Genomic DNA, 23,853 nt, shown 5'->3' on the forward strand with positions numbered 1-23,853 from the left:
ATTTGAACGCAGATTATAATTAAGTGCACCTGGCATCAGAAATAGTATACACAAAAATAAACACAAAAAAATATCAACTTGGCTAAAGTAAAAATGGCAGAAATAAAATTATTAAATTGGGCTAGGCAAGAAAATAATTAAGAACAAGCAAATTGTAAACTAAATTTAGCAATCTTTCATTAAAAAATGACTGGAATTAGATGTATGTAAATTAATTAAACCAGACTAAGCACAGCAATTTAGAATAAAAACTGGGAAATGCAATTGCAAAATTTCATTAAAAAGATTCAACACAACAAGTGGCAATGCAAGAAATATGGATGTAGCACATAAACTGGACACAGGAATGTATATAACTCCTATGGTAAAAGTTTAAAATAAAATGCTTAAAGGATAAATTTCAAGTTAGGTCTGGAGAAATATAAAAAAAAATTTCTATGTTCTATTGTCTATGGAAATCTCAAAAACAAATTTCTTTTATGCAAAATAAACTGCTAGAACAATTATTTCTTACTTCTCTCACCTTTGAATTCAGTAATGACACTAGTAACAATTAATGAATAATGGAATCATATGCAGGGAATATTGAAATGTCTCAGAGAAACTGTGGGCCTCTGGAGTACTAAACCGGCTCCAATATTTAACAAGTCACTGAATGGTTAATTCACAGGATATTATGGGAATTATTACATAAGTCACTTTTTAACACTTGGCACGTTGTTCTCAACTAGCAATTACTTATCTCAGGGTTGTAATTTATGAGGATCACCAGTAGCCAAAGTAGGAGAAGCGTCGTGAAGATCTGAAGAAACCCATGTGAGGCGTGTTTACAAACTGGATGCGACGGCAGCGCTCCTGGCGGCGGTGGCGCGAGACTCAGGGACCCCACACTGTTCAGGCTAGAGGCACGAAGATAAATTCTGACGACGACAATATTGCGACGATGGAATAACCAGTTGATACCTGCGACGATGGCTGACGACGATTGCAGTAGCTTGCACCCTCTCGAAGCTTGATACTGTCAGCTTGGGTGGCGGTGGTGGTGGTGGTGGGTGTAATAGGTGGTTCCCACGTGGTGGCGCGAGGTTCAAAAATGGCTGGCGCGGGAAGCTTCCTTCCTCCTCACTGATGAGTGAGCGTTCTCACAGGAAAATATTGACCCTTACTTCTAAAACGTTAGCCTGGAGTAGTGGTTGATGGCAGGACCCCGGTCTGGCACAATATTTGATGCGTGGGTGGCAGGATGGCGGCTTATGGCGGTGGCGGTGGCGGCGGTTTTGGCTGGAACACGAGGCGATGCTGGGTACTGGAACTTTTGCTTCCAGAAAAAAATTTCTGGATCCCACTGCTGCTACCAGTATTCGTTTGCCTTGTTCGGGTTGAATGTAGACACAGTAGTCGCTTCTGTATATATTTATTGAGTGAGGCAAACAGGTGTATAACTGGCCAGCCGAGGTCCACCTACTCTGGGTCTGTGAGGATAACTGAGGCTGCTGGGAGCATCCTTGATGCTCCTCTGTCTGGCATGACGTCAGAGGCCTACTTGCCTGTGATTGGTTACATTTCAACTGACAGAATTTGAGTATAACACCTGTGGATTTTCTCATTGATATATGACGATAATGTGATTTTTCTAAATGTAAACGCTAGTACTGTATGTATTAATAATAATTCACTTTTTAATTATTACTGTTAACATATAGGGCCCCGGGAAGTACATTCTAGACTCATTTTGGAATTAAGGGTTCAATTCCCGGGCGGGACAGAAATGGTTGGGCACGTTTCCTATCACCTAATGCCTCTGTTCGCCTAGCAGTAAATAGGTACCCAGGAATTAGTTGTGGAGGACCCTCGATATAAGCCTAACGTGTATATGTATACTGGCTGATGTCCACCAACAAACTATTATTTGGTAAATTAATGTATATAATTATGAATTAATATACAGTACTAATATTTATATTAGTTACTCCAAGCCATTTTCCTTACTCCGAAAAGTAGCTACGTTTTCTTTAAAAGATACCACGGGTGGCTTAAACAATTGTGTTCACTCCTCATCTTCAGCCGAATTTTAGCTTAAAATGTATTTTTCATTGTCAAGAGAGAGAGAGGCCGTCTTATCAAGGTACCTTTTTGACAACGACTGACCATTCTCTAAAATTCAATTTACAACAGTTGCCTAACAGGAGGCCAGGTCGGCGACCGGGCCGCGGGGACGCTAAGCCCCGGAAGCACCTCAAGGTAACTCCTAGGCATCTATTTACCATCAGGTGAACAGAGGCATTAGATGACAGGAAACGTGGCCAATGACAACGCAAATACATTACAATTACATAAACAATACTGTATATTGAGTTTTAGTTCAATGAAAATGGGAGCCCGAAAAGGTCCCTCTCCAGTGCCGAATAGTTATATTAACATTACCTCTCTCACAAATGGTCACACTTCAAAATATCTTCCAGAAACAGACCCAAGTTCCCCCCCCCCCAAACATATAATAATTATAACAATAATCCGGAACAACGTATTTAAGCAATCCATTTTCATATGGTCTGACCTCTCTTGATTGTAACTAACTCGTCATTATAAGCCAGCTATTAAGATTACCAGAGACCCACCATTATAGCACAACTGTCAACTGCGTTATACGAGGGGGAGGGGGGGGTGAATGGTGGTTGTTTCAGATTTAGCTCCTCAGAACGAAGTGTCCATGTAGCACGGGCTATGGTGAGCCCGTGAGGTGGGTGAATGGTTTTGTGAACTGTGGACAGAGCAGTGTGGGTAACAATATGGAACAATGAAAGAACCGAAGTAATTATCAAGCCAGGTAGGCTATATCAAGCCCGAAGTAATTACCAAGCCAGGTAGGCTATATCAAGCCCGAAGTAATTACCAAGCCAGGTAGGCTATATCAAGCCCGAAGTAATTACCAAGCCAGGTAGGCTATATCAAGCCCGAAGTAATTATCAAGTCAGGTAGGCTATATCAAGCCCGAAGTAATTATCAAGCCAGGTAGGCTATATCAAGCCCGAAGTAATTACCAAGCCAGGTAGGCTATATCAAGCCCGAAGTAATTACCAAGCCAGGTAGGCTATATCAAGCCCGAAGTAATTATCAAGTCAGGTAGGCTATATCAAGCCCGAAGTAATTATCAAGCCAGGTAGGCTATATCAAGCCCGAAGTAATTAACAAGCCAGGTAGGCTGTATCAAGCCAGAAGTAATTATCAAGCCAGGTAGGCTATATCAAGCCCGAAGTAAATAACAAGCCAGGTAGGCTATATCAAGCCCGAAGTAATTAACAAGCCAGGTAGGCTATATCAAGCCCGAAGTAATTAACAAGCCAGGTAGGCTGTATAGCAGCGTCTGCGTCACACAAGATTCACAAGTGCTTAGAGTTCATTCACGATGACTATACGAGAGCACAAGAGACATAACGCGAGAAGTACCAGCAGAATCAGATTCGCGGAGGATTTTATCGTGGAAACAATGACTAAAAACACACCAGAAACTGAGATATCCAATGAGACGAGACTGATCAAGCCGAGGAGAGAAAATATTGCACATATAAAATATACACAAAACATGCTACAGTGGTTATTAGAAGGTCAAGTCATGTTATATTATTTGAGGCCACCAGTTACGCACATTATCTTGGGTGTAAAATGTCGTGTGAAATCCAGTGTAAAGTAACGTTTGCCTGGGGGGGGGGATGGGTTCCAACATTAACATTGTAACAAGTGTTAACGCAAACATTAGTTTTATGATCAAAATGATAGGCTTGGAGCGTCTACAACGAGGCGTTCTCGCAGCAGGGAAAGCAACCATGCAAGGCCATCACCTATACATTAAGAAAAGATATTCACAATGAAATCACAAGATCGTGATATATCCAAGATAATACTGAAGCTGTGGGACGGGATCGAACGCACGTCACTGACCTTCCCAGGCAATACGATGGATTTGAACAGACTTCTCTGGACTCCCCCAGGCCATACAATGGGATCGAACTCAGGTCTCTTTACTACTCCAAGTCCATGGGTTCAATCGAACCCTCGGGCTCTGGGCTGGATGTCCCTGGACACCCCAGGCCCTACAGTGGGATCGAAATTTCGTTCCTGGATTTTTCGAGGTTGTATAGTGGGATTGAATCTATAACTTTGGGCTTCTCCAGGCTGTACAATGGTATTGAACCTGCCATTGAACACTACAATTTCAATGGGAAACCAACAGCGTAAGCTATATATATATAAGTAAAGTATTAAACTAATACAATGTGCTCTCGTGATCTCAAAAAAGATAGAGCCCTGAGGTATTCTTACCAAGGTATTTAATAAAGGGGGGGATGGAAGGGTAGAGATGAGAGGGGAGAGAAGGGGAGTAAGAGAGGGGAGAGGGGAGAGAAGGGGAGTAAGAGAGGTGAGAGAAGGGGAGTAAGAGAGGTGAGAGAAGGGGAGTAAGAGAGGTGAGAGAAGGGGAGTAAGAGAGGTGTGAGGGGGGGGAGGGGAGTAAGTGAGGGGTGAGTGTGAAGGCCGAGTATAATCAACATGCAACTATACACAGACAACTCTGAAGGAATACTTATGAGCCTCCACCCAACACTGCAGGTCTCGGATATCTTATTCCCCCCCCCCACACACACAATAACACCCAGAAAAAAAAGTCAAGCCCAACGCGCGCACGCGCACACACACACACACGCACACACACACACACACACACACACACACACACACACACACACACACACACACACACACACACACACACACACAACTCGTAATTCTGTGGCGCGGGTTCGATTCCCGCACGAGGCAGAAACAAATGGGCAAAGTTTCTTTCACCCTGAATGCCCCTGTTACCTAGCAGTAAATAGGTACCTGGGTGTTAGTCAGCTGTCACGGGCTGCTTCCTGGGGTGTGTGTGTGGTGTGGAGAGAAAAAAAAAATAGTGTAGTTAGTAAACAGTTGATTGACAGTTGAGAGGCGGGCCGAAAGAGCAAAGCTCAACCCTCGCAAATACAACTAGGTGAATACAACTAGGTGAATACACACACACAAAACAATAACTGCACTGAACCAAATGACGTTTCCTAAGAGGCAATACTGAGGCCTTATAATGGGATCGAACCCTAATTCCCGGAGTCTTACAGCCTCAATATTTTATTACATGCAACACTGTCTTACGATTTCATGATACACCTTTTCCTAAATACACCCCATACCCCGGGCCATCGCTTCATAAGTCATCATATACCTGAAGGGGAGACCAACGACAGAACCTGGAGTGGGTTCTGAGAGTTCTACTACTACCAAGCCTAGCCTGTGTCCATGCCTGGTATATTTAAATGGCGGCGGCATTCTACTTCCCCTGGCTAATCATGACTTAGAGTGTATGACGTAGTATATATTAATGAGAGAGTGAGAAGCGTAGAGGCTCACCACAGCCTAGTCTCAAGGTCTCTCACCAGCATACTGATAGGCTCATTAACTATCGTGCAGTCTTTCAAGGTATATTGATAAATGTATTATACAACAGTTCTTAACACCATCTTATGTGATTATTATTCCTCTTAAAATGTTAGATAAAGGATTTTACACCGTCTTAGAAATCTACGAGTCCACAGCAACTGTCACATTATCATGCCTTAGAAAACCCAAGTATATGACAACTATCACACGGGTCATGACAAGCACCTTCCATAATAGGTAACACATAGATGTAATAATGAAGAGACTGCTTAAAGCAGAGAGTAGAGCAGAGGATGATTGATTGATAAAGATTAAGCCACCCAAGAGGTGGCACGGGCATGAATAGCCCGTAAGTGGTGGCCCTTTTGAGCCATTACCAGTATCAAGAGCTGATACTGGAGATCTGTGGAGGTGCGACTGCACCCTGCGTGACGGGAGATGTCTCCCGTGAGAGCAGAGGACTTCACTGGGATCTGACAGTCTCGCTGGTATGCGTACTTCACAGCTTGAGGGCGATGACATGTCACTCTTTAAACAATTCAATAATAATATTAGTAAGTTCAAGTGTTAATGCTGTTTCGCCTCCCAGAACAAATAGGGAATTTATTACCTGCATGCAAGCACTAGTGTGCCTCCTCACTGTATACGGACAGCAGTAACAATTATCATTATTTATTAGACCTTGCCTGTGAGAGCCTAAGTGTGTCCCTCACTGCCGTCAATGACAGGGGAAGTTCGTTTAGTTTAGTTCATTTATTATGCACCCAATATCCATCTTGTGGGTAGTGGGAAGGGTTACAGAGGCACATAATGGGCTCAGGGACTGAACCCCACAATTCAATACGCTAAGCAAGTTACAATCGGGTGTTCGCCTCGAGCACTGTCCCAACATACAGTCCAACAACCATCACTAGCGCACCACAACACACCACAACCCACTTCATCAACTACATATCCAATAAATCTTATTGGCTAACAGTAAAATGCTTGAAACTATTTGTTAAGAAAAACTTTCTAAATTAAATTTATCTCTGACTCCTCCCAGTCTGGGCCCAGGATTCGTTAAGCATTTACGTGTCTACTTACGAAACCTGTACATCTTTTCTTACGGTTGTTTTATTTATTTAGCAATTTGTGAGTTCCGAAGCGCCGTTTAGTAAATACCGCCTAAGCCGCCATGATAAGGGGAAAACGTATAGGTTTCTTAAGAGGAGACGTAATCGCTGGTGTAAATCCTGGACCACTCCTGGCCGGGACCGCTACTGCATCAGCTGTTGTCTTTGATTTAGGGGCGACGACGATCGAGGGATCAGATGCGACCACAGCAGACGTCTCCAGGCCTCACTGGACTACTATAGTGAACACTTCATTACACTAAACGATTGTAGTTCAAAGCTCTCTACGTACAGGGATCCCATCACAATGGTTGTACTATACAAATCACCTGTACTGTCCCGTCTTGAGTACTGCTCAGTACATTTCCCTCTTCAGAGCAGGAGAGATTGCTGAAATAGAGGGAGTTCAGAGAACATATACGGCACGCATAGACGCGATAAAGCACCTAAATTATTGGGAACGACTCAAAGCTCTCCGAATGTACTCACTAGAAAGGAGACGAGAGAGATACCAAATAATATACACATGGAAAATACTGGAGGGACAGGTCCCAAATCTACACAGTAAAATAACAACGTACTGGAGTGAACGATATGGAAGAAAATGTAGAATAGAACCAGTGAAGAGCAGAGGTGCCATAGGCACAATCAGAGAACACTATAAACATCAGAGGTCCACGGTTGTTCAACGTCCTACCAGCGAGCATCAGAAATATTGCCGGAACAACCGTGGACATCTTCAAGAAAAGAAGGAATTATCAGGAGAAAGCGCCAAGCCATTAGGACTATATAGCACTTGGATAGGGTCAGGATAAGGATTTGGGATGGGACAGGGGATTCGCAAAAGCTTGGTCCACCGGGCTGTGGTGGGTATGTGGGCCCGTGAGCCGCTCCAAGCAACAGCCTGTTGGACCAAACTCTCACAAGTCAAGTCTGGCCTCGGGCCGGGCTTGGGGAGTAGAACAACTCCCAGAACCTCATCAACCAGGTATCACTACAACCAACCTTCCTGAACCTGCCGAACTCCGGCAGGGATACACAGCGGATGGCATTGGCCGGGTTGTTGTCACTAGTGGCATGCCAGCTGGTGTTGATGGCATGTCTGCCGGGGCTGCTTGGGCTGTTGGGGCTGCTGGGACTACTGGGACTACTGGCGAACCAAGTAGGGCTGGAGGCGCGCCAGGAGGGGCTGGAGGCGGGGCTGGAGGAGATCGAAGTGGTGGCGCGCCTGGAAGGATTTGCGGCATCCCAAATAGGGCTGACAGCGTGCCAGGCGGGGCTGGAGAGCCTACTAGGGCTAGTGACGCGTCTGGCGATGATACCGGGGACAAGCGCCGTGGACACGATCGTGGGCGTGGTGGTGGTACTGGGGACAGGCGCCGTGGACACGACCGTGGGTGTGGTACTGGGGGCAGGCGCGGTGGACACCTCAGTGGGTGTGGTACTGGGGACAGGCGCCGTGGACACGACCGTGGGAGTGGTGGTGGTGGTACCGGGGGCAGGCGCCGTGGACACGACCGTGGGAGTGGTGGTGGTACTGGGGGCAGGCGCCGTGGACACGACCGTGGGAGTGGTGGTGGTACTGGGGGCAGGCGCCGTGGACACGACCGTGGGGGTGGTACTGGGGGCAGGCGCCGTGAACACCTCAGTGGGTGTGGTGGTGGTACCGGGGGCAAGCGCCGTGGACACCTCAGTGGGTGTGGTACTGGGGGCAAGCGCCGTGGACACCTCAGTGGGTGTGGTACCGGGGGCAAGCGCCGTGGACACCTCAGTGGGTGTGGTACTGGGGGCAGGCGCCGTGGACACCTCAGTGGGTGTGGTGGTGGTACCGGGGGCAAGCGCCGTGGACACCTCAGTGGGTGTGGTACTGGGGGCAGGCGCCGTGGACACGACGGTGGGTGTGGTGGTGGAGGCGGTAACAGAATATGAAGTGGGGGTAATGGAGCACTGAGGAGTGAGGTTGGCAGCTCTGCTGCTGGAAGTGAGGGCGCTTGACGCAACACAGGTGGTGGAGGGCGGGAAACGGAAAACTGTTTCGTTGGTGGAGAGGGTAGACGAGTGTGGCGGAGGTGTGGAGGCTCTGGGGGTGTAGGTGGGCGTGTAGGTACCAGTGAGCTTGGGTGTACCGAAGTCGACGTGCGACCAGCGCCTTCGTCGGAAGTACTCCAGCATGGTGGCGCTAGCAAGGCTACACGCTACTCAACACTAAAGTTCCTTCGTCAGGAAGGAATTTCACTATCGTCAGTGTGTAACTGTAGGAAGGTAGTCTGTCTCTCGGCATCACGACTAAGCACACCGCCAGCCGCCCACCAAGTTGCTACTCTCCGAGCGATCCCTGTCTTCGCAACACCTGCAACACAAACTCACTTTACCGTGCACATGATGTTCACAGGTGCAAGACAAAACAGCACATGCCGCGAGTGACCTGTGGATATTATACATATTGTTCGGTATTACGTCAGTGTATCACTTTACACAACGGCTCATCCCGTGATGCAATGCTGGCACATTTCACACCCAAAGAACGTGTTAATCTCTTTTAGGAAAATATTCGCAAATATGTAGGAATCAAAGTTTTTTCTTAACGCAAATCGAACTACACTGTTGTTTGGGAGAGAGGAGAGCCCTGTCAGCCACAGTGTCATCACAAGATCACATGACAGGGTCCCGGTAAGCCACAGTTATCAGTTATCAACTTCAATAACACTTCAACCAAATATTTTAATCATGTTACCAATGAACCACCACCACCACTTTCCCTCCAAAAGAGTGTTCAAAACTTTACAGGATCTTGCACACGAAGGCTTACACATAATTTACGGAACTGTGATCACTAGGCCATGGTAAGCTTGTATTATCGTTAGCGAGACTCCTGGCACAGGGCCTGCAGATGGCACCAGGCTAGTGATGAAGGCGGGCCCACGAGTGATACCATAACCCAGCTGGAGAAGTACCAGGAGATTAGTACTCATAAGAAGACACTGTAGGTGTGGTGACAGGTGTAGGAGCCACGTGTAGACACCAGAGGGTAGAGAGGAGGATGCGGGTGTGGCGGCGGGCCGGCGGTGCGGGCCCAGACTGTCACTCATGAATGACAATCACCAGGGCTCCACATCACGCTCTGTAAACGGGTCTGACCGGAAGTTTTCCCCATGTTACCTGATCACTTGGCCCGCCACAGCCCGGCCCGCCTCACGATTCTCGCTGCCTAGCTACTATAACGTCTAAAGCACACACACATGAAAAATTTTATATATATATATATATATATATATATAATATCACATGATCATCATGTGATAAGATGATTATCATGGAATTCAATATTCATAAAGAAATGTAAAGTACCAGTAGCGAGAGCACTCAGCGTAATATTGAGAAAGAGCCTGGATACAGGGGAGATACCAGCAGCACTTAAATCTGCAGATTTACCTCCGTTGCACAAGGGGGGGAGTAAAGCCTTGGCAAAAAATTATAGGCCAGTTGCACTAACTTCACACATAATAAAAGTGTTTGAAAGAGTGATTAGGAATCAAATTTCTAGTTTTATGGAAAACAATGAATTGCACAATCCAGGACAACATTGATTTAGAGCGGGAAGATCCTGTCTGTCACAGTTACTCAACCACTATGACAAAATCACAGAAGCCCTAGAAGAAAAGCAAAATGTAGATGTTGTATACACACAGACTTTGCAAAGGCGTTCGACAAATGTGACCATGGGGTGATAGCTCACAAAATGAGGTCAATGGGAATAACTGGAAAAGTAGGACGCTGGATACTCAATTTCCTGTCGAACAGAACACAAAGAGTAACAGTCAATCAAATAAAATCGAGTCCAAGCGATGTTAAAAGCTCTGTACCTCAAGGTACAGTCCTTGCACCGCTACTGTTCCTTATTCTCATATCAGATATAGACAAAAATACACGCCACAGCTTCGTGTCGTCCTTTGCAGATGACACAAAAATCAGCATGAAAATTACCTCTGCTGAAGACATTGAAAAACTACAAGCAGATGTCAACAAAGTTTTTGATTGGGCAGCAGAAAATAACATGATGTTTAACAGTGATAAATTTCAGGTACTCGGGTACGGTAAAAATGAGGATCTGAAACATAATACAGGGTACAAAACACAATCGAATCTTCCCATAGTAGAAAAACAGCATGTCAAGGATTTGGGAATAATAATGTCCGACGATCTAACGTTTAGGGAGCATAACCAAGCAAATATCGCGTCAGCTAGAAAAATGATCGGATGGATTACGAGAACTTTCAAATCCAAGGGATCCCATCACAATGGTTGTACTCTTCAAGTCACTTGTGTTGTCCCGTCTCGAGTACTGCTCAGTACTCGCTTTCCCCTTCAGAGCAGGAGAGATTGCTGAAATAGAGGGAATACAGAGAACATATACGGCACGCATAGACAAGATAAAACACCTAAATTATTGGGATCGTCTCAAAGCTCTCCAAATGTACTCACTAGAAAGGAGACGAGAGAGATACCAAATAATATACACATGGAAAATACTGGAGGGCCAGGTCCCAAATCTACACAGTAAAATAACAACGTACTGGAGTGAACGATTTGGAAGAAAATGCAAGATTGAACCAGTGAAGAGCAGAGGTGCCATAGGCACAATCAGAGAACACTGTATAAACATCAGAGGTCCGCGGTTGTTCAACGTCCTCCCAGCGAGCATAAGAAATATTGCCGGAACAACCGTGGACATCTTCAAGAGAAAACTGGACTGTTTTCTAAGAGAAGTTCCGGACCAACCGGGGCTGTGGTGGGTATGTGGGCCTGCGGGCCGCTCCAAGCAACAGCCTGGTGGACCAAACTCTCACAAGTCGAGCCTGGCCTCGGGCCGGGCTTGGGGAGTAGAAGAACCCCCAGAACCCCATCAAGCAGGTATCACAAGTTGTCGAACTCCTCCAGCTCCTCAGATGGCGGATAGGAACCCTGAATGCAGTGTGCATTTCCCCTCTGTATCGCCACGCTAAGGCGCTGGAAAAGGACGCTGGCAGCTCTAGAGTCTCTTGTTTCAATTAGCCTAGAACCCAATTCCTTCAAAAAACTGGTGGCACTCTTACCCCAGGCGCCGAGTGTCTCAGAAGCAATGTGGACAAAATTGTAGTGGTGATCCAGTTCTCTATTCTTAAGAGATTTGGCTGATACCCCGTGAGTGGCAGAGCCACCTGGTCGTGCAAGACTGAAGTCAATGTTGGTGTTAGCCAGGGTTGATACGCGGCGGTGGCAGGTGAAGAAAATATTAGTGTTCAGTGAGAATTCACAAGGTCTTCTTTGAATGTTTTTTATTTTCTTCTCCGAAGCTATGGGTCCCCACACTTGCACACCAGAGGTGGTACCCTATTTAAAAAAAAAATTAAACAAATATATATATATATATATATATATATATATATATATATATATATATATATATATATATATATATATATATTTATATATATATATATGTATATATATATATATATATGTGTCGTACCTAATAGCCAGAACGCACTTCTCAGCCTACTATTCAAGGCCCGATTTGCCTAATAAGCCAAGTTTTCATGAATTAAAGTTTTTTCGTCTACCTAACCTACCTAACCTAACCTAACCTAGCTTTTTTTGGCTACCTAACCTAACCTTACCTATAAATATAGGTTAGGTTAGGTTAGGTAGGGTTGGTTAGGTTCGATCATATATCTACGTTAATTTTAACTCCAATAAAAAAAAATTGACCTCATACATAATGAAATGGGTAGCTTTATCATTTCATAAGAAAAAAATTATAGTAAATATATTAATTCAGGAAAACTTGGCTTATTAGGCAAATCGGGCCTTGAATAGTAGGCTGAGAAGTGAGTTCTGGCTACTAGGTACGACATATGTATATATATATATATATGTCGTACCTAATAGCCAGAACGCACTTCTCAGCCTACTATGCAAGGCCCGATTTGCCTAATAAGCCAAGTTTTCCTGAATTAATATATTTTCTCTAATTTTTTTCTTATGAAATGATAAAGCTACCCATTTCATTATGTATGAGGTCAATTTTTTTATTGGAGTTAAAATTAACGTAGATATATGACCGAACCTAACCAACCCTACCTAACCTAACCTATCTTTATTGGTTAGGTTAGGTTAGGTAGCCTAAAAAGTTAGGTTAGGTTAGGTAGGTTAGGTTGCCGAAAAAGAATTAATTCATGAAAACTTGGCTTATTAGGCAAATCGGGCCTTGCATAGTAGGCTGAGAAGTGCATTCTGGCTACTAGGTACGACATATATATATATATATATATATATATATATATATATATATATATATATATATATATATATATATATATATATATATGTATATATATATATATATATATATATATATATATATATATATATATATATATATACATACAGTATTTTTTTTTTAACTGAAAACTCCACACCCCAAAAGAATTCGAACCCAGACAGCCAGGAGCACTATGCACCTTGGCGTACCTGGTACCTTAACCACTAGACCACACGACTATACAAAAACCTTGGTAGTCGTGACACTATTTATCCAACAACCGACAGCGTTCGGTGGTCAACTTGAGCAAAGATATTTCATCGAATCACCTCACTTTGTGACGCCACGTGAGCAACACAAATGCGAACAAGCTTGAATGGGTCCCAAGCCAATATAACGGGTCCCGAGAGTTTTCAGTTGCATTATCCACATAGATAATGAATATTAACATTGTCTCCCGTCTCCCCAGCCCCGTCCACTTAACTCATAGGTCGCGTTTCTTAGGTTATGGTGAGGCAACATTACAAATCCACCTTACCCTGTAGAGTAACGATTGGGTTCTTTACGGTGTGGCAAATCAAAACAAGGGGCTGATGTGGCACTGGAGAAGTGTGGTAGTGGTGGAAGTAGTGTTTTGAGATGTGGTAGCAGTGGGACTAGTGGTGGTGGGACTAGTGGTGGTGATTGTGGTGGACTTCAGTGGTACGCGAGCAGGTATCAGGTGTCAGCATGTTCCACCCCACTCTGTCTCTCTACCTGTCTCCCCCCACTGAATCTTACCTTAATATCAAGACCCAAATATTTACGAATGACCGACTATTAATTATGGTAAACCTGGTGCTTACATGTGACCCGGGCGCAAGTTTACACCACCAACTTACAACTACTGCTGAAGGAGCCTCTTAGTCGTCCTTTAATATGGCAATAATGACCAAAATATCATGGCGGCAGTTTACATGCATTTTTTGGCACCGTCATGATTATACGTGAACACAATTTATGCAATTGCAAAGTTTGCACTGCTTGCTTGGAGCCAGGGAGGAATATCCTCAATGTTCACTTTGTTCACTTTACACTGGTGAAGAGTTAGTGATTTGGTCCCTGTGAATGGTTCATGGTCTCTGTGAATGGTTCATCGTCTCTGTGAATGGTTCATGGTCCCGGTGAATGGTTCATGGTCCCTGTGAATGGTTCATGGTCCCTGTGAATGGTTCATGGTCTCTGTGAATGGTTCATGGTCCCTGTGAATGGTTCATGGTCCCTGTGAATGGTTCATGGTCCCTGTGAATGGTTCATCGTCTCTGTGAATGGTTCATGGTCCCTGTGAATGGTTCATGGTCCCTGTGAATGGTTCATGGTCCCTGTGAATGGTTCATGGTCCCTGTGAATGGTTCATGGTCCCTGTGAATGGTTCATGGTCCCTGTGAATGGTTCATGGTCCCTGTGAATGGTTCATGGTCCCTGTGAATGGTTCATGGTCCCTGTGAATGGTTCATGGTCCCTGTGAATGGTTCATGGTCTCTGTGAATGGTTCATGGTCCCTGTGAATGGTTCATGGTCCCTGTGAATGGTTCATGGTCCCTGTGAATGGTTCATGGTCCCTGTGATTGGTTCATGGTCCCTGTGAATGGTTCATGGTCCTGGTGAATGGTTCATGGTCCCTGTGAATGGTTCATGGTCCCTGTGAATGGTTCATGGTCCCTGTGATTGGTTCATGGTCCCTGTGAATGGTTCATGGTCCTGGTGAATGGTCCATGGTCCCTGTGAATGGTTCATGGTCCCTGTGAATGGAAATATTGCATACATTTGCGCCAGCATTCATATCATGGAGCTGGGGTACGAGGACAAGGAGATGGGATACGAGGACAAGGAGCTGGGGTACGAGAACAGGGAGCTGGGGTACGAGAACAGGGAGCTGGGGTACGAGGACAGGGAGCTGGGGTACGAGGACAGGGAGCTGGGGTACGAGGACAGGGAGCTGGGGTACGAGGACAAGGAGCTGGGGTACGAGGACAGGGAGCTGGGGTACGAGGACAAGGAGCTGGGGTACGAAGACAAGGAGCTGGGGTACGAGGACAAGGAGCTGGGGTACGAGGACAAGGAGCTGGGATACGAGGACAAGGAGCTGGGATACAAGGACAAGGAGCTGGGATACAAGGACAAGGAGCTAGGATACAAGGACAAGGAGCTGGGATATGAGGACAGGTAGTGCGTGAGGCCACATGGCCGCACAGTTGTGGGTCATCTCCACTACTTGTCAACACAAGCCGCTTGACCAATGCCTCCCCCCTTCAACCAAGGCACGTTTTAGTAGCCCTAGTTCAATTACAGTGCAACTCATTCTATTGTAAGGCAAAGGTTACAGTTACAGCAAGGCTGGTAGGTTGGACAAGGAGCTAAACCTCATTCCTCCGTAGTCACTGACAGACAAGTGCTGATAGGTAAATACACCCGCTTAAACGTCTACTGCTACGAGTACATTAAGTACTGTACTACCACAACTGACTACTACTACTACTATCACAACTACTACACTCATTCCTACGACAATTAATAGTTTGCCATTACTGCTACTATTCCAAGTGGCCCTCCTAGGCGCCACGACCTAACACCACCTGCCCACACTCCAGAGACGCCCCTCACGACCACCAGTCGAGTATAACTTGACAGTAAGGGACTGATGAGGCAGAGTTACCCACCCTGACAAGTAACGTCGATGATGGTGGTGTGACCAGAGGCCGTCACTGTGTAGTGTGTGACACCCGCGTGTAGTGAAGGTTGAGCAGGGGCTACTGTACTCACCGTGTATCTCCGGGGGGGGGGGAGGAGGGGGGGTTTGCAGCGATGGGGTGTACTCACATAGTTGTAATCACCTAGGTATTCTTGCCAGGATTAAGCTCCGGCTCCTTGTTCCCAACTGTCAACTGCCAGTCAACCGGTGTACGGGTTCCTAAGCCTACTAGGCTCATTATAATATCCACATTCCGAACTGTGTATACAGTCAGTACCAAACCTTGGAGTTGTTCCGGGGCTTAGCGTCCCCGCGGCCCGGTCATCGACCAGGCCTCCTCGTTGCTGGACTGGTCAACCAGGCTATTGGACGCGGCTGCTCGCAGCCTGACGTATGAATCACAGCCTGGTTGATCAGGTATCCTGGAGATCACTTCTGAGTGCATTCTGTTTAACTATTACTTTGAAACTTGAAAATATCAATCTAGTATGTCTATGGCTCATTTGGGTAATCAATGTCCACCTGTGTCCACTTGTTCGCGTACCACCCGTGGAAAATAGTTAGTATTTACCCTGCCAATTCCTAAGAATTAACCAGTAGCCTTTCATCTCAAGTCATATCTCTCTGGTACAGTCTGGTGGTGTATCTCTGAGCTTTCTCAAACTTCGTCTTGTGTTTGACTACATATGGACTCCAGGCTGGAGCTGCATACTCCCATGATTGGTCTGACATATGTGCTTTACAAGGTTTTGAATGATTCCTTGCACAAGTTTCTAAACTAAGTTCTTCTGGGGGCCAACCTCTAGCATAGGTCGCTGATAACCTTTTGATCAGGGCTTTAGGAGATAGGTTCAGTCTTATATGAACTCTGATCTATTCCCTTTACCCCCTTCTTGCAACCCGTTCTCGCAAATTCGTAAAGTCAATATTGACTTATTAACTACGTAATAGGTGATATACTAAACATAATAGATCCCCTTAAAAAGATTCATAGAAAACACCAACCTTACCTAACCTTGTTAGTATCTTAAGATAAGCATCTTATTGCTTCGTAATTACAATTATTACTTAACCTATACCTATTATAGGTTAGGTAATAATTGTAATTACGAAGCAATAAGATGCTTATCTTAACATACTAAGTAGGTTAGGTAAGGTCGGTGTTTTCTATGAAGCTTTTCAAGGGAAACTATTATGTTAAGTATGTCACCTATGCACATATTTAATAAGTCAATATTGACTTATTAAATTTGCGAGAACGGGTTGCTTCTTGTAGGATTTCATCTCCCAATTGGTACATTGTGTACAAGTCGCATACTCCAACACTGGTCTCACGAAGGTTGTGCAGTGCTCTAAATGCCACTTTGTATACACTTACGACAGCTACACGGATTCTTGCCAGGTGTGTATATGGTATATGCCGTGTATGTATATATGCGTGCGAGCATGCGTCGAGTGCTTGTGCGTCGTGAGTGACCTTGTGTGAGCAACAATGATGAATCACACCATTACAAGATCACTTGCAAACGTTTATGTTTATGTTGCTTGTAAGCGGCCGGTGACACGTGGCGGCGTGGCTGGCGGTGCTCAAGACTGGGCGTGACACACAATGTGCTAATTGAGTGGTTCATTGAGCAAACTGGCCATGAGGGCCGTCACCGCGGCCAGTTGCTACACCAGTCATAACCGCGCACTCTTCCCCGCTCCTCTTGCTCATCCCACACCAGTCACAACCCTCCACCGGACTCTTTACCTCCACTTTACCTGCAGAGCATTTCGGGAGTTTTTCTATTCCCAAGTTGGGCCTCGGACCAGGCTTGTCCGAGGCCATGTGGGCCTGCAGGCCGCACCAAGCAACAGCCTATTGGACCAAGTTATCACAAGTCGAGCCTGGCCCCACGCCGGGGCTCGGGGAGAAGTAGAACTCCAGGAACCCTCTCCAGGTTTGCTCCAGACTTGACTTGAGAACTTAGTCCAACACACTGTTGTGTTTAGTTATTATTATTAACATCTTTATTGACAAAATTAATTACAATTTTGCCTAATCTGAGGATTTTGATAGGTCTTATTAAATTGAGGATAATGCTAGTATTCACTGCCACGCAGGACAGAGGGTCATACATAAGACAATAGGTCTAAACTGTAGGCTGGAGCACATATGCCCGCAGGGCCATAGGTCCACTACAGCCCGGTTGGTCCGATACTTCTTGCAAGAACTTATCTAAATGCTTCTTGTTGACATCCACCTTCGATCCGGTAACATTTCTAATGCTTGCTGGGAGTGTGTTGAACAGCTGTGGACCTCTGATGTTCAGACAGTGTTCTCGGAGTGTGCCTATGGCGTACCTTCTCACTGGTTCATTTCCTTCCGTATCTTTCGTTCCAGTATGTTGTTACTCTACTGTGACAATTTGGGATCTGGCCTTCAAGTATCTTCCATATATATATTATTTGATACCTCTCTCCTCTCATTTTCAGAGAGAACATCTTGAGATCTTTGAGACGGTTCCAGTAGTTTAGGTGCTTTATCGTGGCTATGTATGCCATGTATGTTCTCTGTATTCCTTCTATTTCAGTAATCTCTCCTGCTCTGAAGAGGGGAAGTGAGTACTGAGCAGTACTCAAGACGGGACAGTACCAGTAATTTAAGTAGTATTAGTTACACAGTTACACACACACACACACACACACACACACACACACACACACACACACACACACACACACAGGCCTACATGTCGATGTTCGGGGATGACGCAAAGTTAATGAGAAGAGTTGTGACAGATGAGGATTGCAGGATCCTCCAAGAGGACCTGAACAGGTTACAGAGATGGTCAGAAAAATGGCTACTGGAGTTCAACACGAGCAAATGTAAAGTTATGGAAATTGGAATAGGTGATAGGAGACCAAAGGGACAGTACACAATGATGGGGAACATCCTACCTGTGACGACGCGAGAAAGAGACCTGGGCGTGGACGTAACACCTAATCTATCTCCTGAGGCACATATAAATAGGATAACGACAGCAGCGTACTCTACACTCGCAAAAGTTAGAACATCATTCAGAAACCTAAGTAAGGAGGCATTTAGGGCGCTTTACACTGCCTACGTAAGGCTAGTCTTAGAGTATGCCGCCTCATCATGGAGTCCCCATCTGAAGAAGCATATAATGAAACTGGAAAAGGTTCAGAGGTTTGCAACGAGACTCGTCCCAGAGCTACGAGGGATGGGGTATGAGGAGCGCCTGAGGGAACTGTGCCTTACGACACTAGAAAGAAGAAGGGAGAGGGGGGATATGATAGGAACGTATAAGATACTCAGAGGGATTGACAGAGTGGACATAGACGAAATGTTCACACGGAATAGTAACAACGAGGGGACATGGGTGGAAGCTTGAAACTCAGATGAGTCACAGAGATGTTAAAAAGTTTTCTTTTAGCGTGAGAGTAGTGGAAAAATGGAATGCACTTAAGGAACAGGTTGTGGAAGCAAATACTATTCATAATTTTAAAACTAGATATGATAGGGGAAATAGGACCGGAGTCATTGCTGTAAACAACCGATGCTCGAAAGGCGGGATCCAAGAGTCAATGCTCGATCCTGCAGACACAAATAGGCGAGTGTACACACACGCGCGCGCACACCCACAAAACGTGTAAACAATAGACAAACATTCCCTAGACCATTGTGTGGGCAATATTTGTCAAAGTTCTTATTTTCTCGCGCAGGTCAGGACCTATTCTTACACATGCAAACATTAGTGTCATTATTATACTTTTAGAGGTTACCCTTCTCCTCCATACTGAGAACTGACGTCAATGTCGTCTGTAGCCTTCTTGGCTCTAGCCTTGATGAACACCTCCCAAGGATACCTGATCAACCGGCCTGTAATTCATACGCCAGACTGTGACCAGCTGCGTCAAACAGCCTGGTTGTCCACACCACCAACCAGGAGGCGGCAAGGACACCGGTCTCGTGCACACAAGGTAGTAGTCATTAGGAGGGAAGGTTGGTAGGTGGGCGGGTAGTATCCACGTGATTAAAATTTGTCAGGCTTGAACATGTTCTCCATTGACAATGAAAGGCTTTATAACTATAATTGCAATTGTTATAGTTACAAAGTACTGTACTACCTTGCACAAGGGCGGAAAAGAGGGCCAACTCGAGGGTTTGTATTTATTGCTGTACTGTATGCTTGTATTGCACTCACTGCCAGGTGAGCAGAAGCATCAGGTGTAAGACCACTGCGCTACCCTTATTATATATTTAAATTTCGCTGTGTAGCCTAAATACAATTATTGTGACGTGTTTGAGTTGGTAATTATATACATGTTGATGGCTTACCTTGATGGGTGCTCGCCTCCTCCAGGCGCCCGGTCGCCGCACGCCCACGCCCAGACGCTGCTCCTCCACCCGCAGCCTGGCCATGGCCGCCCTCAGCGTCGCCTGTACGTCCTCGTCCTCACTACGGTCATCCTCACTCGCTCTTTCATCCTCGGAGGAGGAGGAGGAGGAGGAGGAGGAGCCGAAATAGTCGGAGTCGTGGTGAGGGGCGAGTGTTGGCGTGGGCGAGGTGGAGGTGACGGAGGAGTCGGAGTGGGAGCTGAGGCTGTAGTCACTAGTGTGGCTCACCTTCCTCACGAGGAACACCTCTGGCTCGCTTACTTCCTCCTCGGGTGGGTGTGGTGAGCCTCCCTTGCTGGAGTGGTCTACAGTGTGGGTGGTGGTGCTCGTCACTGCTCCTCCACACCACCCCACACTCACCACGGCACTGTACCCACCTCTCTCTCTCTCTTGCTGACTTTTGTCACTCTCACTGCCTCCTACTGTGATCACCGTCTTGTGTACTGTTCTACCCATCACTGCCCCGCTTCCCTCACCCCCTCCCACCCCACAAACGGTGGCCGTGGGCTGCACCATAACGGGCGTGGGCGTGGTGCGGGTCTGAGGTTTGGAGTGCCTGGCGACAATGGTGGTGCCAGCGGCGGCGGCGGCAGCGACGGACTCTGGGTGTTCGTGAATAATGGGTCCAGACAAGTTGCTGAGAGAGATACACACGTTATAGAACACGGGACGCCCACACGCCCACGCCTCAGACCCCTCACTGGACATGGTCTGAGGCTGGTGTGGTGCGGGGGGCTGGTGTGTGGCAGACATTACCCCCGCCACACTGCGGTGTCCGGACACTAGCACCGAGGGTCCCACACTTCCCGCCAACACAACACGGCGCCCTCACACCACCACCATCATGTGCAGATCTTCACAAAATATTCGCCACGTGTTTAACTTTTCACAAGCAGCGATGACTTGGTAAACAGTTCGTCAAAACAATAAGATAATTCCACTTGTCACACCACTAACAATCGGAACAGCGTGATTGTCCGCATTTCTTGTTTGTTTACAATCAAGGCACTTCACAACTCTCACTTATTGCGCAAGTTTATCATGTACAAGTAATTGGAACTACTGTTATATTTATATTCAAGTGTTTCAGAGTTTAATCAAATAATTAACCTGCAATTTAACAATCACAATATTTAACAACCTATCTTGTGGATCCGTTAAATACCGGACAAATTAAATAACATAAAACATTTCCAAAAAACAAAACCCAACATCAACAACATGTGTACTCCCAGCACGACGTGCTCGCAAACACCTGCAGATCACACACGCACGCACGCACACGCACACACAGACAGTTCCTCACCGGGTCATAGTCAAGAAAATTAATACATACAAACGACCACTCTCGACTGACCGTATGAATGATTGGCCAGTCACACGACTGGCCAATCATTCTCGCACCCCCAGTGTTATACCGGTGGACGGCGCGGGTAGACGGTACCGGTGGACGGCGCAGCCGGGCTGAACCCCTCAACTTTCCATCTTACACCATTGTCATTTAAAAACACACACACACACACACACACATATATATATATATATATATATATATATATATATATATATATATATATATATATATATATATATATATATATATATATATATATACATACACAGTCTATAACTATCGTTGGGTGATGATGTACCTCATCTGACCTGGCATCACTGGCAATCAGGGCCGGGATTCGTCAAATATTTACGCAACACCCTTACGAAACCTGTACATCTCTCCTGAACCGTGGCGACTTGGTCAAACAGTTTACCAACTCGGAAACTTCACGACCGAAGTTTATTACCGAGGTACGAGAGACGAGGACGTCTGTCACGACATCCTTGGTCCCTATACCTTCCCCGCTGGACTGGTCGCGTCCGTGGCCTGAAGGGATCCCAACTCTCTTCCCTATACCCAGAAATCGGGCAGCCGGGGGCGCATCCCAGCCCTCGATCGCCATTGTTGTTGTTGTTGTATAAATTCAGCTACTCGAAACAAGTTCCAAATAGCACGGGCTGTGGTGAGCCCGTAGTGGACTTACCTGGCACAGGAGCGGGGCTGTGCTGTGCTCGATCATCGTCGCCCCTCAGTAATAAACTTCGGTCTTGAAGTTTCCTAACCTAACGTAACTTAACCTAACCAAACGTCGTAGTGTTTTCGGAGCTCATAAACTGTTTAATAAATGTAAACACAACTGGCGTGATTGAGGATAGATGTACAGGTTTCGTAAGTGTATGCATAAATGCTTGATGAATCCTGGCCGCAGACGATGAGTCACAATAACGTGGCTGAAGATGTGAACGTTAACCCACACGCCAGAAGATGACGAGACCAGATACTTGGGTCCACTTGGGGACACTTGGGTCCGTCCTGGACCTCTATCACAATGGACTTGATAATGGTCCAGGGCGGACGCAAACGTCTCCTCTCCTCGTCTTCTGGGGCCAGATTCACAAAGCACTTACGATCCTGTCCATCTTTTCTCAATCTTTAGCGGCTTTGTTTACAATTATTAAGCAGTTAATGAGCCCCGAAGCACCAGGAGGCTGTTTATAACAATAACAACAGTTGATTGGAAAGTTTTCATGCTTGTAAACTGGTTAATAAATGTAACCAAAGCCGTCAAAGATTGAGGAAAGATGTACACGTTCGTAAGTGCTTGCGTAACTACTTCGTGAATCTGGCCCGTGGTGTGTGGTTTAGTGATACTCGCCGCGACTGATTAGGGGCCGGCAGTCATCTAACATTAAAACAACTGCGTGCGAAACCTATACATCTCTCCTCAATCATGGCAGCTCTGTTTACATTTATTAAACACTTAGAGCTCCGATGTGCTACGAGGTTATTTATAATAATAGCCCTGGGTTTGTGAAGTTCCATGTTCGAAAAGTGTTTAATACACGTTTAAACAACGCCGCCATTGTTGCTTTAAGACGTACGGGGTTCGTAAGTGGTTGCGTAAATGCTTAATGAATCCTGGGCTAGCACTTACGATGCCCAGCAGGAAACTCTCCGCTCCGTAGACACGGTCACGTACACCACACAGGAAGTACGTGTCAGTAAACACCAGCCAGAGAAGACAGGTTCCGTGCCGAGACACGCACACCTGCCCTCACACTACTACCAAATGTCTTATCTTAAGATTCCTTGAGGTGACCGCATCACTCACAGGTTCCTTGAACAGTGCGACGCAGTCCAGTTCCTCGTCAAGTTTTACAAAGAAAACGGAAGCATAAAATAGTACAGAAATCACTGGTTTAAGTTTTATCACGTTTGAAAATATTTCCAAGATTTTACACAAGTGTATATATATGATTTTGGACCTTCCCTCATGTACTCTCCAGGCTGAACAGCTGAACATTGTTCTCAATATTCATACAACCAGGTCACTGAGCAAACTGCACTGTCAGGACACCATAGACCCACACGTCTTAGTTTGGGTCCAACAGAGAGCAGGTGAAGAGGAAAGTGAGTGGGACACAGGGCGCGGGTGTAGCCTCACGGGGGACGGGCCGGCAGATATGGCGGGAACACCTGGAGCGGACGAGCCACCGGCCTGGCAGAGCGCCTTACTAAGAGGCAGCGGCACGCGTCCGCTCCAAAGTCTAGCGAGCAGCGGAAATAACCTTGTCCGGGCGGAGCAAGGCTGGGGAGTAGGGGGGGGGGTTGCTCCTGTAGGTGTTAGCATGACACACACACACACAACCCTAGTTTCACTCGGCACCCCCCCACCCTTCCCACCCCCATTCTCATCTTCAACGCCCCCTCGTGTCTCAAGGTCCACGTCTCCTCCTCACTCACCACCTGTCTGTCCTTAATCAATGCCGGTATTAC

The 23,853-nt window shown here is 46.0% G+C and overlaps 1 protein-coding gene across 2 annotated transcripts in view; it reads right to left on the bottom strand.

The window, feature by feature from the left end:
- LOC123755914 (rhotekin) overlaps positions 1-23,853 on the bottom strand; it is a 226,998-nt gene that overhangs the window by 121,726 nt on the left and 81,419 nt on the right. The window contains exon 1 of one of the 2 annotated variants that reach the window (XM_069300182.1): positions 19,962-21,102. The exons of the other annotated variant lie outside the window; for it this stretch is intronic. Coding sequence (XP_069156283.1) covers positions 19,962-20,774 — 813 coding nt within the window. The 5' untranslated portion in view covers positions 20,775-21,102. Of the gene's footprint in view, positions 1-19,961; positions 21,103-23,853 lie in introns of those variants that run through there. 2 annotated transcript variants of the gene reach the window in all.

The sequence above is a fragment of the Procambarus clarkii genome, chromosome 43, assembly GCF_040958095.1.
Source record: "Procambarus clarkii isolate CNS0578487 chromosome 43, FALCON_Pclarkii_2.0, whole genome shotgun sequence".
In the NCBI taxonomy this organism is placed as follows: Eukaryota; Metazoa; Arthropoda; class Malacostraca; order Decapoda; family Cambaridae; genus Procambarus; species Procambarus clarkii.